This window comes from Oreochromis niloticus, linkage group LG8, assembly GCF_001858045.2.
Source record: "Oreochromis niloticus isolate F11D_XX linkage group LG8, O_niloticus_UMD_NMBU, whole genome shotgun sequence".
NCBI lineage: Eukaryota > Metazoa > Chordata > Actinopteri > Cichliformes > Cichlidae > Oreochromis > Oreochromis niloticus.
Window position 1 is genome coordinate 1,833,740 of NC_031973.2, and position 18,753 is coordinate 1,852,492.

At 48.4% G+C, this 18,753-nt stretch overlaps 1 protein-coding gene across 1 annotated transcript; it reads right to left on the bottom strand.

Moving 5' to 3' along the window:
* Positions 1-2,718: 2,718 nt before the first annotated feature.
* On the bottom strand, positions 2,719-18,510 carry heatr1 (HEAT repeat containing 1). The gene is given in 47 exon segments (XM_013273967.2): positions 2,719-2,897; positions 3,242-3,350; positions 3,537-3,695; positions 3,804-3,961; positions 4,121-4,283; positions 4,370-4,474; positions 4,548-4,682; positions 5,096-5,266; positions 5,521-5,671; positions 5,755-6,050; positions 6,135-6,275; positions 6,413-6,536; positions 6,613-6,665; positions 6,759-6,934; positions 7,700-7,829; positions 7,924-8,148; positions 8,232-8,360; positions 8,891-9,012; positions 9,094-9,212; positions 9,629-9,775; positions 10,317-10,420; positions 10,555-10,686; positions 10,857-11,096; positions 11,440-11,604; positions 11,684-11,754; positions 11,757-11,855; positions 12,053-12,245; positions 12,327-12,475; positions 12,555-12,723; positions 12,816-13,013; positions 13,172-13,293; positions 13,383-13,424; positions 13,427-13,578; positions 13,656-13,744; positions 13,828-13,923; positions 14,169-14,276; positions 14,360-14,477; positions 14,636-14,737; positions 14,813-14,894; positions 14,969-15,102; positions 15,198-15,409; positions 15,491-15,631; positions 15,733-15,834; positions 15,925-16,066; positions 16,913-17,129; positions 17,216-17,371; positions 18,405-18,510. Coding segments are annotated over 46 exon segments (6,423 nt in total). The 5' UTR covers positions 17,358-17,371; positions 18,405-18,510; the 3' UTR covers positions 2,719-2,808.
* Between the last annotated feature and the right edge of the window lie 243 nt (positions 18,511-18,753).

Genomic DNA, 18,753 nt, shown 5'->3' on the forward strand with positions numbered 1-18,753 from the left:
AGATCTTTCAGCCCAATTCTACTTTTTCTGCATAATCCATCATACAAAATGTAATCAAATGGAAAAGTCTCTTTTTAAAACTTGTTTTATTAGTTTTAATCTTTTAACTTTATGCATCAAGCAAAAATTAAATTATATGCAACATTCTCTGACTGGAAGAAATTTGTTTAACATTTAAACCTATTTTCTGCACATGCCAGCACATAAAATAAAATATATTTTTGTGTTTACACTCACTCTTTCAAATAAATGCAAGTAAAACACAGAAAATAAATAAAATCAAAGACTAGCGGTCCTGTTGCTCTATTTTCACCTGTATAGCAGGAGTGGGGTAGGCGGAGGTTTGCCCTGGTGCAGGTGTGCCGCAGCGGTCAGTGGAAGAATCCGCGAGTTTCTCTGTGAATTTCCCGTGGCAGCGCACTCGGTGTTTGCTCGGAAGTTTAGGGGTTTTTTCGCTGTAAAAAGAAGTTTTCTTCCCACGCACAGCGGACATTAATGTTTTTGTCACTTTTTACGGAATCAAACTCAAAATAAGGTCAGTACTTCCACGCTTTAAACGCTGCACGCTCATACTCTCTCCGCACTCGATATATTATCCATTGTTGATCTGCACACAGCTGTTGCCACGAACGTCGCACTCGCTTACGTCACTGCCATGAGACACTCTCGCAAAAAAAATCACGGTTTTAGTAACGCAGTAACGCAGCGTGCTTACGGGGAAGTAACGGTAATCTAATTACCTTTTTTGGAATAGTAATCCCTTACTTTACTCGTTACTTGAAAAAAGTAATCTGATTACAGTAACGCGCTACTGCCAATCTCTCGTCACAATGCCAATCAAATCAGTGGTAATAAGTTTATAACAGGCACTTAAATGAAATTTAGTCTTTGTGTTAACTAGAATATTTGTTCAGCCCACTTTCAGTTCACTTTACTACAATAACGCTCTGTAATACCCAGAAAGTATTAAAGATGTACAAATACTTCAGTGGTTGGTTTTACTGTTAGCATATCCACTCAGTGTTACATTAGCAAACTTGCTAGTTAGCTAACTTACAGCCAACTGGCTATGATGGTTAATTCATAACTGTACTTTCCTGTGGCCTCACAAAGAGAAAGCTCACAGCTCATTCTGCAGATCCTTTTCACCAGTCTAACATTAATGACGGAGTCCATTAAACAGAAATCAAGTTTATCTGAAAATCTGTCCCAAACTGAGTTAAAGACTTAAAACAAGTCAGTTAAAGTCACGACTGAGTTCTCATTAAAGTGTGAAAACTTTTAGTAACACACACCGAAAACATTAGGATTCAAAAATAGTTTTTTAAAATTCTGATTTACAAATTCTGAGTTTTCAGATGCAGTCAGAAGCTAAAAACGTAAAAAACAAAACAGAACAACATAAAAGTCAAACTGACATCTGAAGTGTCATACAGACGTTTCCAGCATGCCGACCATCTGTAAACGCAGCGCTGGATGCAGGTGAACTCACCTGAAAACACACTGTGTTTTGAAGACATGCAAACTGTGTCTTTGTTCTCTAAGAACTTAACGTCGTTGGTGTGAGTCAGGATTCTCCGAAGTACAAAACTATTTCCGGCATTCGTCCTACAGTTCCAGGAAGAAACTTTGTAGAACTGCGTTAACGGCAGACGTTAAAGTCACGGAGAGGAATCTGATCTGATGTTATGAACTCGACCACACTGTTATAGGTGTTTGTTTTCTTTTACCAACTGGTTATCTGTTTTTCTCGCACCTTCAGGTGCTTTATACTGACATGACAATAATACAGCGAACACCTCAACAATCAGACGACCCCACCGAGCAAGCATTTGGTGACCAAGGACAAAGTCCCTTTGAACAGGAAGAAGCCTCCAGTAGAAGCAGGGAGGGGCGGGCACTGGTTGGGTTTAAATTAAAAATGAAAAGGTCCTGGTCATTTAACCCTTTCACCATAGTGGTCCCTACAGTGGACGGCTATTCCAAGGCTGTTTTCTTGTATTTGTGTCAGTGTTGATGGTACACCTGCACATAAACCACTATATTGGACACTGATGGGTCACTCCATACTCTGACACCTGCTGGACATTTAATGTTACTACAGATGTATGACGTGTTTCATTGTAATTACGGTTATTTAACCCTTTAAGTATTTTTATTTATCTTTTCCTGCCTAAAGATGAATAAAAATACGATACGAAAAGAATCCTGATTGAGGTTGTCATAATTCATGCATGACAGGGTTAAATGGTCAGACTGTCAGAGCCACAGCGTTCACAGGAAAACTCTTCTTTCCAGTGCAGTCTCCCCAAAACCAGCAGATCCAACCTTTATGATCCAGAAGCATCTGAGACAGACGAGTGTCCTCAAACCGCCCTTTAACTTTGACCCAGGAGTTTTGGAGCAGAAATGCTGCGTTTCTTTTTACCTCGCTTCACCGACACATCTGTAACACCTGGAAAAGTGAAACCACAGCGCTGTGGACAAACAGCTGGGACACTGGTGATTTTTAAAGCAGGTGGACACCTGTTGAAACATCATCACCATGGTAACCTTAAAGTGGTGTTATGAAACCGTTAGCGGCTGTCAGCTGTTAATGGTTTCACTCAGTTGGCATCAGCAGGCTTCCGTAGAGGCCGCTGCCCAGCAGGAATGATTTGCGATCAGTGTCCACGAGTCATGTGACCTTCTTCAAACAGGTTCAGAGTAAATAAAAAGCAGATTTGACACAAATGTTTATTATTTCTTACATGAAAAACAGAATCAGAATATTTATGTTTCTGCTGAAGCTTCACACCAGCGTGCGTGTCAGAAGTAGCTCTGCAGCGGCTCTCCCAGGATGTTCTCCATCTCCTGGATCACCTTCTGGACCTGCAGCTCCACCTCTTCACACTCGTCTGCAAAACAAACAGCAGGTTTGAGGCTACAGCGTTACCTGGCCTCACAGGTGGAACAAAGCTCCACTGAAACATGAACGTAATATTTTACTGCAGGTCTCACTCATTCTGTTTGCATTTTATCGTCTCTGATGTCCTATTTGATTTGAGCCTTTACTGACATTTCTCCATGATGGTGAAAATGCGTTTCATCTGTCATGCTTTTATTCTGAAACATCTGGATCTAGATGTTTTCTCTTGTCAGAGATGTGCTGCCCTCTTGTGGCCGACAGCTACATTACATCTTAGAGGCAACAGTTAATACGAGAGGTGTGCATGAACAGCTGTCTGTGTGTGCGCCTCACCCTCCATGAGTTCAGCCAGGAAGGGGATGGTCTCCGGCAGCAGCACCATGTAGTTCTCCTTCAGTTTGGACGCCACCTCCATGAGCATCAGCAGAGAGGAGAAACGCACCTGTGGAGGAGGAGGAAGCTGCTGAGTCAATAACTAACACCAACTCAGAGTCTAATTTAAAACTCCTTGCATTACCATCAAGAATCGATTAACTCTGCCTGGCTGAGATCAGACAGCGTCACAGAGTGAAGCTTGACCGACTTCTCGGGGCTCAGGGGAGCCCGTCAGGTGTGCAGGTGAGCTTACCTTGGCGTCAGAGTGCCTGGCCTTCAGGAGGATCTGATAGTTGAGGGTCTTCCACTGCGAGTCGTCGGCCATCGCCACAGCAAACTGCCCGACGCAGGGCACCAGGTGCTGGGTGACGCGCTGCTGGTATCGCTGCTCGCCACCGATTCGGTTCTCCAGCTGGACACAAACACAGAAACCGTTAAAGTTCGATGTCACTGATGAAACCACGCCCAGCGGGTGGAATCATGCAGGTTAGGACAAACATTACACCCTCTGAAGTGTCACCTGGTCTACGAGCGGGCTCAGCAGGGCGTCGGCTCGCTCGCGGCTCAGGAAGCGCTGCGAGTCGTACAGGAAGATCTTGTGGAGGCAGTCGAGGACGTACTGCAGCAGCAGGCAGCTCTTCTCCTCGCCATCGTCATCGGAGTCGAAGAGCAGCGACTCTGCAAGAAAGAAGCAAATCCACCGTCAAAGTTGGACAGCTGGGAAACGGCTGCTTTACCAACAAACAGCTGTTTAAATATTAACGTTTACATAAACATAAATGTAACAATTTACAGTTAAAAATCAATTAAGAGAAAAAGTTGTGGATGAGGTCAGACCTGTGCTGGAGCTGTTGGTTTGTCTCAGCAGGTCTGCGAATGGTTTCACCAGGTTTCCTGCGAACAGCACGAAGAGTCCTTTGAGGCGGTCGGCGATGTGGTCGGACAGCCGGTAGAAAGTCAGCAGACGATCTTTACGCTCTGATTTGCTCCAGTCGAAGAGCTGCGGGACAGACGCACAGACACACAGTTATTGCTGCACGGGGGGAAACTGGGGCGGCGGTTGAATCCCAGGCACGGCGGCGTTACCTTGAAGAAGAGCGGCCTGAATGTGACCTCTGACAGCTTCATCACCATGGCGATCAGGCAGTCGATCACGCAGCCCTCAACCTGCGCCGTCTTCTCCAGATCGCCCTGAAGACAAAAGAGACGAGTGAGAAAAGTAAAGTAATCTAAGTACATTTACTCAATCACCAGCTGAGCGGACCTGGCAATGCTCGGAGCGGAAGTCGAGTGCGGTGAGGAAGAAGGTGGTGAGCTCTGATTGGTGGAAGCTGAGTTGGTCTTTCTCCATGTGAGCGATGTGCTCCTTGAGGATGCTCAGCAGCGCCCCCAGCTGACTCTGCGGGGAAATGACAACGAGACGTTAACAGCTGAAAACCATCGGGAATCTCACAGAGCGGGACTCGACTGGACGCCGATGACGCTTGACCGATTATCACTGATTTCTACTTTTAACGTTTTTTTCTGGCTTGAAGCACAAAAACGTTAAATTACAGGATATTACTGCTGCTGTTTGATTTTAGACATTTAACAAAGTTCAGCGTGAGAATTTGGAATTTTAAGTCCCTGATTCCACTTTTCGGTGGATGTTTGATTTCTTTTTGTGGAGCCATTTTAAACAACTGAATCCAAAATTAAGCATATCTGTCTTTGGATCATTCTGGAAAACTTTAAGCCAAGGCGCACACACAAACTTTGAACTTTAGCGGCTTCAGTAGAAAACAGTAAACACTCCTGAAGCTCGACTCTCACCTTCTTATCGACCACCATAGTGTTGTAGCACCTGCTGATGGTGGGCAGTAGGACCCTGGGGGGCAGTTTGGTGGCAAGGGTGCTCCTCAGGGAGGCGAGACGGATGGAGAGCTGGGCAAAGGAGGAGGAGGAGGAAGAGGAAGTCTCCATCAGCCGGGTCAGCCGACACACCTGCAAGAACGAATAGGAATAATGAATAATAGTTAGAGTCTCTGTGATGCTCGCGTCGCACCCCAGGTGACCTGGGACCAATCAGCACGTCCCATCAAAGCAGCAGCGACATCGAGCCGTACCATTTCAGATAAAAACTGAGGCGCTAGGAAGAGCGCACAGCACGATCCAATCAAAGCACAGCTCCACTACAATCCTTTATAGCCTTTGTTTTGTTTTTCTGACGCACTCCGGTGTTCGCGTGGCGGCGTTACCTGTAAGGTGGCGTCGTGCAGGTATGGGCTGATGAAGTGTGGCAGCGTCTCTGCGACCCGCTGCAGGGCAGTGACAGCGCTCAGCAGGTAGATCTCGTTGATCAGAAGCTCCTTCCTGTTTGTGAGCGCGTGCAGTACGGCTGGCATCAACCTGTGGAAATAAACACGAGTCAGCTGACTGGCGGGCGGCTTCCCCACATGGTCGTGTGAAGGTGAAGGATGGGCGTGACAGACCTGGGTAACTGCGGGATGGCGAGGGCCTTCAGTGTGCTGACCACCTCGGCGATGCAGAGCAGAGCGCTGCCCGTCACGTTCTTCTCCTCCTCTGCCGCCGCGACGAGCTCCACGGTTTGCAGCAGCACGGGCACGAACGTCTCCTGGTGGTCAGAGCCGAAAGTGCGACAGAGCAGCTTGAGGCTGAAGAGCGCTGTCTGGCGGTTGATGGCCTGCTCCGCTCCGTCCGCAACCTTCCTGTGATCTTTACCCACAATGTTCAGCAGGTCGCCGATCAGCTGGAGGAGCACGGTAACCTGAGGGCAGACAGGAAAAGTTGATGTCATCGTTTCATACTGAAAACATGCTCGGCAGAGAACGCTGACATCACTTCCGGTTACCTGCTGTGCATCCCACTGTGTTCTGTGCTGCAGTTTGTTGTTGAGCAGGTCCATGGCCTTCCTCCTGACCGATGCCAGCTCGTTTCCCATCAGGCCCCTCATCACCGTGATGAAGGTGTCCGTGGGCAGCAGCGCGTTCACCTGGACAAAGGTGAGCAGGTTAGAGCGCCTCTGCAGGGCGGCTTTCACTCCAGCAGCAGAAGAAGAAACTGAGTTTAACGGTGGATGACCTGCTGTTAATGTTAACGAGAGGAGTTTAAATATAACTGGATTCAAACCTTGTCCAGGACGTCGTAGGCTTTATTCAGCAGAACTCGCCAGAACTTGGCGGTGGGTTTGTCGGCGTTCTCCTCCACACAGCGAGCGACGCTGTGGATGTAGCGCAGGATCTCCTCCAAGAGCCTGAAACACAAACATGACATCACCTTCAACGCCACCAAACGCTCACATAACAACATGACATCACCGCATCACTCACCTCTGCTGTAGTGGCTGCAGAGATGCGTCCATGTCATCGTCGCTGTCCGCGACCTGAAACAACAACAACAAAAAAAAAAAAAATCAAACGTTTACTGTTGTCACAGTCTGAGCGCACTCCTTACCACCTGACCGTCAGTCGCCCACCTTTGCGATGAAGCTCGCCGAGCCGAGCAGCTGAGCCGCGAATGACACGGACAGGAACTTGAAGTGTCGCAGCTCTTTGCCGCTGTGAGCGTCCACGCTGAAGATCAGCTCCTCCACCTTTTCCTCCTCCTCCGTCTTTTTTGCTCCTCGCCGGGCGGCAGGCCGTTTCACTGGAGCTACACAAGACAAACACCCAGAATTCCATCAGACTACGGAGGACCAAATACGCCAAAACTCTTTATACAGAATTAATGACTGATGGGTTCAAATATTTATTTCAATTTGGAGTAACTTGTGTACTTTCTACAAATTAGTTTGTTTCAATTTAAATACTACATTTTAAATGAAAGACAAATTTAAACTGTTACAAAAATTAACCATATTTACTTTTATGTACATGTTTTCATTGTCATTGTCCTTTGTGGTAACATTTCTGTTTCCTTTCTTAATAATTTACCTGTTTTTTTCAAGTATTTTCAAGTACAATATTTTACTTTATTATTTATTTATTTGTTTGTTTATCGATATCGTCCTGCCTTCTTAAATTTAAAATAAATGTCCAAAATTTGAGTCAGAAATAAAAGCAGCAAATAATTTAATTTACCTTGATGTTCATTATTTTAAACATTGTATTTTTAATGTATTACTTTAATGAAAGATGATTGGCTCCTGGGTCTTTCATCTGTAACAGTAAAAATCTGCCAAATGAAACACTCGGAGCGTCGTGATAATATGTGATTCTCATTAATATTAATTAAAATTTAAATTAAGTAAACTGATGGAAGAATCATAACAAAAGAAATAAATCTTAAATCAGTCTGTTTTACATTTCAAAAATACGATTGTTATCACTTTTTTTCTTTAGATTTGGCACTTACAGTCCTCCATACCAAAAAACATGATTATATTATTGATGATTTAAAACTTTTGTTTCGTTTTACTGTCGTCTTTGTCGTCTGGCAGCTGCAGCAGGAAGTTCAAGATGTTGATGAGCGAGGTCAGCTGATCGCTGATGTCAAACTGACAGCACAGAGAAATCCAGAAGTCCACGTCTCGCTCCAGCGCCGCGTCCTGCTCACGAAAACACAAAATAAACTACGTTAAACACGCAGAGACGCGAAACAAGGTGGTAAGCTCTGCAGAAACAGAAGCAGGCGATTGTTACCTTCTCACTGGTGGAGCCGGCGCTCTGCGTGGCGTGCAGTTTGAACAGGAGGAGCATTAGGACCCAGAGGAAGCGGGCGGGACCCAGCGTGGTCACCAGCTGACACAGGATTGGCAGCCGCCGGTGCTCGGGCACGTGAGGCAGTGCGTCGCCAAACACGTGCATGATCTTCGTCACTACGGCCACCACGTGAGAGGCGGAGCTTCCATCAGAAAGCTGCTGGGCCTGTTGGGAGGAGGAGCAACGAGGGTTATCGCCACGCCACTCGTGTAAAACGGGCACGTTTGTCGGCTCCGACGCCGCCTCACCTGGATCAGGGGAGGTATGACCATCTGCACCGTCTTGTCGATGACTCTGAAGCTGTAGGCGTCGTCCAGCCGCATGATGCTGGCGCCCATGAAGGTGAAGATGGGCATGATGTTGTGGAGGACCTTCTCCTGCAGGAGGAACACGAACGCGTTTGTTTTCTGGTTATTAAATAAATCTTTAATTCCCGTATTTATGTATTATTGATTAATTTCTTTCCTTTAATTCTTCTCTTCTAAAACAAATCTGATATTAAACGTATAAAATATTAAATTACTACTTTATTTCATTTATTTGTATCAGTTGCTGTAACTACATCACCAACTGCTTCTCGTGTTTCCTTCTTTGGGTTCATTAAACTACAATTAAAAGTAAAAATAAACAAAATCAAAACAATCGTCTAATATTTGTTTAAAATGTCGGCTGCATTGATCCTCCGTATCCATCAGGACATCGATATTTTTACGTTTGTTTAAACAAACACTTCTGCCGCCATGATGTCATCACAGATGCACAGAGGGGCTTCAGTCTCAGGGGGCGGGGCTTAGACCGCTCTTTGTATCAGTGACAAAACTCTCAGCTGCAGACAGACAGAGGAGGAAGAGGAGGAGGAAGAGCAAAGGTGGTGATGGACAGACGGAAGAGGAGGCGGAGCTCTCACGGGGAAGATGGCGGCGGCGGTGCCCAGCAGCAGCAGGGCGTGGTGGTGAGTCTGCGGCATGTCGGACGTTCGGATGCACTGAACCACGAGCTCCACGCTGAACTTGTCTTCATCCAGGACGTCTGCACAGAGCGAGGAGAGCACAGTGAAGCAACACACACAAACACACACCTTCATCATCATCCTCCTCCTCCGACACCCACCTGCAGCCACAGCTCCTCCACCTGGAGCCAGTTTGTGGCAGATGTTGAGCAGACAGCTGAGCAGCAGCTGCTTGGTGTACTCCATGTTGGCGTTATCATCGGAGCACGGCTCCATACTCCTGACGACAGACGGAGTTATTAGTACTCAAATGTTTTTGTTTTTCTTTTGTTATTTCAGTTACATTTCCATGTTTGAAATAAAATTCTATCAATCGATTTTTCATCTTTTTGTTACTTCTGTCTTAAACAAACAGAAGAAGAAATAATTTCATGCAGCAGAAGCTCCACTTTTAGACTGGACCTCTCTGCAGCCCGGAGTCACAAAATCCTGCTTCTACTTCCACACGAGTCCAAACACGGATCAAATCCATGATGATGATGATGATGATGATGATGATGATGATGATGATGAAATCCACACGAGGTCTTAATGAGGACTTTTACTACAGCCTTCATTCTTCTTTCAGTTTAAACAAAATCACAAAACATCAGAAACTTGACGCGCTGTAAAACGTGGCGTTTCCTGTCATGTTACCTGGCGAGCAGAGAGAACAGAACCGGCACCAACACCTGGGCTCTCTTCAGTTTCTTCTTGTGCTGCAGCAGCTCCAGGATCAGCGCGACTCTCTGCCACGACACAGCGCCCCCCGCTGGAGCCGCATCGCTGCTCTCCTGAGGTTTCCTGAACACACAGCAGCGGTTCACACCGATCACTCATCGTGGACACTCCACACTTTCAGACTCTGAGGCTGCTTCTGGAAAATTGTGGCTCATTTTTTAATTTTTTGCAACTAAAAGCTGAAATGTTCTGTTCTGAAACTATCAGAAGGAAATCAGATCTGTTACAGTGTGAAAGTGCTGATCAGGGCCTGCAGGCTGCACGGACGTTAAACAGGTGACGTCAACCTGTTTAACCGATTTCTATCAACTTCTGTTCAATAATTACATCAATAAAATGGAAGAGAAACAAGACAACAGCGCCACCATCAGAGTGAACTCTGAACTACAACTTTGTTTCAAAATAGATCGTAATCAAAGATCTGTAAATAAACACAGGAGCAAATCATTCATATTCATTCATGTCACGCTGCACAGAATAATCACAGCCTACAATTAATTTGATTGTTTTAAGCTGCAGAAATCCGTTTTTGTCTGAAGGGAATCTCCTGCAGATCCAACTGGTCCGATCACGTGACCTCAGCTACGTTTCAGGGCGTATATACCTCTGCGACAGTCGGCTCCGCCGGGTCTGCTGCACCGTCACGTTGACTTTGGGTTTTTCTGGAGGAGCGAGCTCACTGGCCAGCAGCTGACAGTCAATGACGACCTGAGGCAAACGCAAAGGTCACACGTTCAGCGATTCATCCCGAAACAAACGACCGTTTCATTATCAGTCATTTTTCTTCTTTTACGAGAAAGAAAAATCTCCATTTAAATGTTGTGCAGACGATCTCGGCTCACCGCTTTGAAGACACTGCTGATGGTGTTGGCCACCGCCGGACTCCTGCTCTCCACCAGCAGGTCAAACATGGTCGACAGCAGCTTCTGCTGCACCGCCTCGTCCCCGAGGGCGGAGAAGAAGGGCTTCGTGATCTGCAGAGACACGCAGAGACATCTGAACACGTTAAATCATCACCGGTCACTCAGACTTTAATCTGGGTTTTAATTAAAGACTGTCAATCAAAGATGCACAGCATGACTGTGAGTGTGCACTCGGGTAGGGTTAGTCCCCGTCCCCCGATTGGTGGATTTGTCCTCCTGACCTGCTCCAGAGCGATGATCTGGCAGCTCGGGATGCCGGCGTGCTGCTGCGTGGAGGTCTTCAGAGCTCTGATGAACAGGTCCAGGCAGTTCTGGTCTTTGGCCAGCAGGGGCGCCGACACCTCATTGTACTTCCCCACAACGAGCTGCAGGAGCTGTGCCTCGGCCCGCAGCAGGGTGGGCGTGTCGGGCCCGGTCTCCAGGAGGCGATCGAGGACAGGAAGCAGGCTGGAGAGCGCCGACTGAGAGGAGGAGGAGGAGGAGGAGGAGGTGGAGGAGGTGGTCAAACGAGACACAAAGCATCGATCTTTAGACGAGGACGACATTTAACCCGATCAGACTGGAGTGTAAGGTTAGATAACGGATTAGCACAGGAATCAATGATCTGATCGCTGCATGAACACCTGCACCAACAATGCGTCACAGCGCTCACGACAACGCCGCTATCAAACACGACACAACAGGAAATGGAAACTGTTCAGCTTCAAAGATCTGAGACTGACTCTAAAACAAAGACGTCCTGTCAGCGGTGAACAAACAGGCGAATCCCCCGTTTCAGGTTCAGACGCGTTCCTGCCCGCTCACCTGTCCGTTGACCTCGCTCAGCGCTCTCAGCAGGGCGGCGGCGATGTACGACGGGCAGCTCGGAGTCTGAACGCTCTGCAGCAGCAACTGCATCGCTGCTGCCAGCTTCTTCTGCTGCGGCTTCGCTTTACTGGATGATGACTCATTGTGCAGCACGCCGAGAACCTGCAGGCAAAACAGGAAGTCAGAACAACAAATACAGGAAGTCCAGATTCAAACCAATCAGCTGGTTCAGAGTCCTCACCGTCCTGAGGTAAGACGGGTCGGCGACGATCTCCTCTGATGTCGACAGGAGCTTCTCTGTGATTGGCTGGAAGGGGACGTGTTGGCTGCCGATAGGCTCTGCAGGACGCTGAGCGCCGCCCTCCGGACCTCCCGAACCGGAGACGTGAGACAGCAGAGCAGAGACGGGACGACTGAGGCGCACACGCACGCACGCACGCACGCACACAAACAGGTGTTTTATTAACCTCGTAAGGAAAATTATTCTTAACATTAGTTTGAGGTTTGTTTACGTTACCCTTAATTTTTAAATGATTTGTTACATTTTTGTGATTTTGTTTTTATTTGTTATCTTCTATACTTGTAAATATTTGTAATATTTGTATCTCACCTGGTGAGTTGGCGGCCGCAAGCTCCTTCAGCTTGGAGGCGGGTTGGGTGCTCAGCAGAGCTCCGCCCATGTACAGCACCTGCGTCTGCAGGACGGCGCCCACCTTCACATCCAGCTGGTCTCCATGGTTTCTGGTGTATCCCCACAGCATGCACAGGAACCTGAAGAGCACGTTCGGCTCGCGCAGGTGGACCTGAGGTGACGGTTTCTCAGGTTAGCGGCTCGTTCCATCACGCTGAAACATCACGTCTGCTTACAGGAAATGATGTCATACCTGGACGAGCAGCTTCATCAGCTCTCTGAAGCCGTCAGCCGTCGCTCCCTCGGCGGCGCCGCTCATGATGATGCCGAACAGGCGGCAGATCAGACCCAGGTAACAGCAGGTGTTTGTGTCGAGCTTCTCCGGGTTCCACCACGCCGCCCCTGGAAGACAATCATGTGACCAGTCAGCTGACTGGTTCCCTGTTCTACCTAAGCTCTCGCCTGCTCTGGGAGTTTTTACCTTTGAAGGAGGCGTCGTGACACTTGAGGCAGGAAATGAAGTCTCGGAGCAGAGCGACGAGGACGAAGCCGTACTCTGAGTCCGGCTGCTGTCCCTGAGCACACCTGCTCAGGTAAAGTGCCGCCGCCTCAGAGAAGGAGGTAGGCACGGACACGGGACGCTCAGCTTCCTGTTCAGAACCAACACAATCCATCAAAACCTGCTGCTGACATTACCCACAATGCAAGTGGGCGGGAAGCGGGATGTTAAAGGCCAACCGACCTGTGACGCGTCGCTCCTTATGACCTCCAGCAGGGGGCGCTCCAGGAGCGCGTAGACCCTCTGAGCGGTGAGCAGGTGCTGCGTCTCGCTCAGCTCGCCCAGACCAAGCAGCAGCGTCCGGGTAAGGACCAGGAACGCCGCGCGCTCCCTGAGGCCGGAGCATCGCTGCTGCTCCACCAGCACGGCGAGGTTCTCCAGCTGAGTGCGACACACACGGAAACCATCAGCTGACACACTCACAACAGATCAATCCGCTGCTGAAAGTAGTCCCAACAGTACGGCTAACCCGCGACTCAGACACATTCACGCTTGAAAACGTTCACGTGAGCGACACGAGGAAAGGCGTTTGCACTCACCGCGTCGCGCCTGGAGAAGTGCTCCATGTTCGCCAGGTTCTTCGTCAGCACGGAGACCAGCCGCTCGTTAGCCACACCCACAAAGTCGGGCTCAACGCTTCTCTTCATCACGTCATCGAGCTCTGTGTGACGCAAAAAGTTTCAGACACTGACGAAATGATGGACAGCACTGCTTTTATTATGAAAGCGCCACAGGAAATGGGTGTGTTACCTCGGGCCCAATTCAGGGTGAGCGGGTGTTTGGCGAGGAGGGGGACCGGGCGATGCAGCGGGCGAGGTCGAGCTGGGTCGAGGTGACGACCAGGAATGGCAGCAGCCTCCAGCCCGTCCTCGTCACCAGCTCGCCGTCCCCATTTCCCATCCGCGGGTCGGACAGTAAACGCACCACCTCTGTCAGCACGGGAACCCTGGAGGAAGGAGTCTCAGATTTACAGGAGGTTCATGAAGGCATCATTAACAGCAGGGAAAATAAGCTTTCACTGACCATCGCTCAGACTCCGGCAGATCGGCTCTGTGCAGCAGAGACAGCAGACACGAGACGGCGTCCTCGCGGTCTACAACGTCAAACACCACCTGAAACACAACGAAACACCGCCATTAACCACAACGCCATCAAGCAGAACGCCATCAGACCCGTTAACCATCGTCTCACTGACCCCCAGGACTTGGAGAGCGGCGGTTACGACTTCCGGTGAGTCGTCCTTCAAACGCTCCGTGACGGCGTCTTTCAGGAAGTCCTCATCCAGACTCTGCTGCTCAGAGGAAACACGACCACAATGTGTGGTTAAAAATGTCAGCCGGCTCGTTTACACGCTCGTGATTTCAGGTGTCTACTCATCAAAAAAAAACAATCACGCTTCACAGATTTAAAGCCTCCCTGAAGAGAAGAGGACCCAGAGCAGAGCCCTGAGGTGCACCAAAGCTACACAATTACCTGCCTCAGAGGTCAAAGTTCACCTGAGTGAAACAGACACAGAGGATTAAACAGGAAGTCTACCTGTCCAGCGGCGATGACGTCCTTCAGGTGCTCCATGGCCGAGACTCTGACCGACGGCTGAGGGTGTTTCAGGCTGAGCAGCAGCGACGTGTCCGAGTCGCCTAAAATCTGTCGACACAGATCGAAGACTGTGAGCTCAGAGAGACGAAGACCGCCACAGTTCACCTGAGCGACGCCGTTTTGTAGCTCACCTGATGTTTCCCGCTGCTCAGCGACAAAGACAGAAACCGGTGGAAGAGCTGTTTCTGCTCCGTGCTGCCGATGTCGGTCACATGACCTGCGAGGACGCCGTCCAAAGCTGCACAGTACCTGATGGAGGAGAAAACTTAAGCACGGCTCCACCCTCTGTACCCCAGAACAGCTGTGGCTGGCAGCCATGTTTCACTGCTGTTTGCGTGCAGACTCGTTTACCTGAACACGTTTCTATGACACCTGCCCTAAACGACATAATATTTACTCGTACGTACTTGGACTCGAACAGGCGCACCAAAGGCAGCAGGCGCTGGTCGAGGGCCGACAGCTCTTCAGGTGAGCGCTCGCTCTGACTCAGATACTCGTCCAGCAGCAACCTACGGGACAAACACGGCAACAGTGAGAAGACGTGTCGTGTGATTGGCTGCATGATTGGCTGAGAGGAGGTTTACCGGGCCGCGGTGCGGTCCAGGTCTTTGGTCAGTGGGACGGATTCCAGGATGGACTCCAGCACTGCGAGCCTGTCCGTCTCACCTGTAACACAAACACTCAGGTAAACTCCACCTGCGACGCTGTAAAGCATTAGACGTACATGCTGCAGGCCTCACCTGAGCTGCTGATGAACACGCTTTGGACCAGGGGAGGCAGCAGGTAGCGGAGCAGAGGGCTGACATCGTGAACCGCCGCCATGACCTGCAGCGTCGGCACCAGCGCTGCCATCGAGCAGAGACGGCTGGCGGCTCTGAGCAACAGACAGAAAGAAACAGACAGGTGAGAGGACGTCACGCCTGGACAGAGCGTGTCCGAAACATCTCGACCAGGCGGCGTCGGTCCTACCTGGGCCCCACGGCGCCCTCCTTCTGGTTCTGCAGCAGCACGATGAGGCACCCCACGCCCTCCTTGGCGAGGACGGGCTCTTTGATCAGAGACTTGCTGATGTGCACGGCGATGCTGTCCACCAGACTCGCCTCCATCACCACTTTCACCGCCAGCTGGCACACGATCATGTAGGTGGCGGCTTTGTAGTCCGCCAGCGACGACTTCAGACCCTGAGGAGGCAACGAAACGTGCGAGGTTAAATCTCACGTCACCTGTCGGGTCGGGGTCATGTGAATAATAGCGCACGTTACCGTCTGCACGTATGGCAGCAGCTTGGAGATGATGGTGTTGGACACTCTGTCCACGGCGTCCAGGGCGGGGACGATGGTGGAGGCGTAAAAAGAGAAGATCACTCTGAGCTGGGAGCAACTTCCCGAATGTCCGGAATACGCCTGAAGACGAGAAGGAGAGCAGTGAATGCAGGTAACTGTCCAGGTGTCCCGAGAGCCTCTCCGGGACGTCGACAGGTAACAGGAGGGGTCAGGGAGGTCACCTCGATGGACCGGGTCACCAGGCTGCAGATAAAGTCCATGAAGCTCAGGTCAGTGTAGCAGTGAGCGATGAGAGTTCCTCTGGATAACGGCACGCCGGGTTTCTGAACAAACAACGACAAATAAAAAGATTTCACGTCACTCTGATCAGCAGACGGACCTCACAGGCGCTCCAGTTCAGGCGAGTCACCGACCTGCAGGCCGTGCAGCCAGTTCCAGCGACTCGTGGCGTCGCTGATCTTGAGGAGCTGCAGGACTCTGACGAACACGTTGGTGTCGTGATACGGCAGCGCGCAGGCCAGCAGGCTGTCGGCGTTGTACAGCTGGATGTGGAAGCTGAACACGGGAAAACACAGGAATCATCACCGGAGTATAAAACAGGAAATACAGAGTGTGAAGGAGCGTGCACATTTAAGGTTTGCTGCTTCACAGGTCACATCTGTTTAACTAAATAAATATGAATAATAATCGTCAGCGTTGATATAAACGTGTTAATGAAGCGTCAGCGTCTTAAAGCTGCCGTTTCCTGAAGGACTATTTGCTCCATAAATCAGCTCCACACTAGGAAATGACCAAATAACAGGTTATTGTCATAATTCAGTGAAGAAATATCATCGTTAGACAGCAGGCTGATGGAATATGACAGTGCTGCGTTTAAAAGGGGACCGTGGTCCATAAATTAGTTCCTGATTACAGCCAGATTTCAACTTCATACAAAAGTAGTGTAAACACAACATCGGCACACAGTAATATTCCAGATCAGCAGGAAAAACTTAAATCTGCTGTTTTCTGAAAGGACTTTTGCATGTAAATCAGCCTCAGACCAGAAAACTAAAGTGAAAAGTTAATGAGTCACGTTTTAAATTCAAGACATGTTAATATCTGATGATTACAGAAAAACTGTCTGTTTGGAAAGGCAGAATGAAAATCTGTAGTTAAATGACAGCCAGATGGAATATTTTCATGCTGAATTTCAAAGTGGATCCTTCTGACTTCTGAAGTGTTAATGGTCCCGTCATACAGACGTGCCATTCATACACAGTGAAATCTTAAATCAGAAGTTTTCTGAATGGAGTTTGGCTTGTTTTCCATTTCTCTAATGATTCACTGTTCAAACACAAAGTGTCATTTTCTGTATTTTTCTTGAGAGAATAACTGAGCTGCGACGCCTCAGCGGCGTACCGGTGAACGAGCCACTCGATGCACTTATGAGCCGGTTTGAGAAGGAAGTATGGGCAGAGGCGGGTGAGGAAGAGCGAGATGCCGGCGTCCAACTTCTTGTTGACCTCCTTGGATTGGATGCTGCGCTCCAGGGTTGTCGAGGCGGGACTGAACAGGGTGCTCTGAAACTCCAGGAATGCCGGCTCGATTCCCAGTAGCTCCTCCAGCCCAGTGCATCCTGCACGAGGAAGAGGACAGACAGGATGAAGGTCAGGGAGGAAACGGGCTGGAACAGGAGACAAGGAAGAGGAGGGTGGGACTCACCGAGGGCGTAGAAGGTGCTCCTGTCCATGGACGCCGCCTCTTTGGGGTCGAAGAGGAGCGAGGCGACCTCCCTACGGGTCAGCAGGTTGGCATCGCTCTGAGGCAGCGCGAGCCTCTTCAGCTGGTGAGCTAACGACGTCATGATGTACGATTAATCTGACAGAGACACAAAAACAGCCAAATCCTGGCATCAGTCTGAGGCCTCTGCACAAAACTTTATTTAAACAGCAGGAAAACAGACAGTTAGATGAATCTTTAATGAAAAAAATAATCAACATCAGCTCCTTTTCCTCTGTGTTTGTCTCAAAGGGGGGAACGTTAAATCTGCAGATTTTTAAAGGGAGTTTGGAATGTAAATTACACAGAAGATGAAAAAGGTTCACACAGAAATTCAAAAACAGCAGGTTTGAAATGTAAATGTTGGCTCAACATCACGGTACACGCGATCGAACCAAAATAGCATAATGAACAGCAGCTGTGCAAAGAGACATCTATTCAAACCAAACAATTAAATAATAACTTTTTTCCTCACGAATTTCAGTGACTGCGCTTGGAAGAACTGGAAGTTAAGGCCACTTTTACACGCGGTACACTGTCTTTTAGACAAGAAAACCTTAAATCTGAAGTATTTTTAACGAAGTTTAATAATCAGGGAAACGTGGTTCCTCTGCAGCTGCGCGTTAATAACAGAGTTTCTACACCATTTAACTTTTCAACATCAAAGCCACAAAAACTCCGGAATTATTTATTTAAAAGTCAGAAAATCATATTTAAGCTGTTTATTGACTAACTCGTTCACAGCCGACTTTAAAAGCAGATGGTTTCTGTTAAAATACAGAGTTTAATTAAACGTTTACATGGGTGGGCACGTCCTGACATGAGCGGAAACGTTAAATCTGCCGTTTTCTGAATGAACTTCTGCATGTAAAATAACTCGAAACGTAAACGTTATCTCGCCTCCTGAGCACTGTTTTCGGACTACGATCCAGATTAAATGAAGCTCATAGAGAGTTTAGACTTATTCCGCCCGCAGTAACACGCGGAGCTTTTATCGGGTCGCAGATGGACCCGCTGTGACCTCTGAGGCTGCTCTGACCGGAAATACGCGTCACACTTCCAAAGAGTCTCAAAGGCTCTCCAGCACTTTCAAACATTTCAACATTTCACCGAAAAAACCCAAAACTCAAACCTGAGTCCTCAAACTGCACCGACACACGTGCGCACGGTGCTGGACGTGACCGGGATCCTTCTACATCCGGTTCACTCCGGATGTTTTCCTTTTTTTCAATCTTTGATGACGACGCGAGATGATTCACCCCATCTACTTCCGTAAACTTGTTTTTAACAATCCGAAGAAAAACGCTTTAAAATCAAATTCAAATATATTGAATTAAATAAATAAAACTGAATCAATTTTCATGTAAATTTGACGGGAAATAATCAGAGAAAAATAAAATGATTCTATAATTAAACCAAAATTATATTATATTATAAAGCTCTACATATATCACAAAGCAAATCATTATAATGACATAATT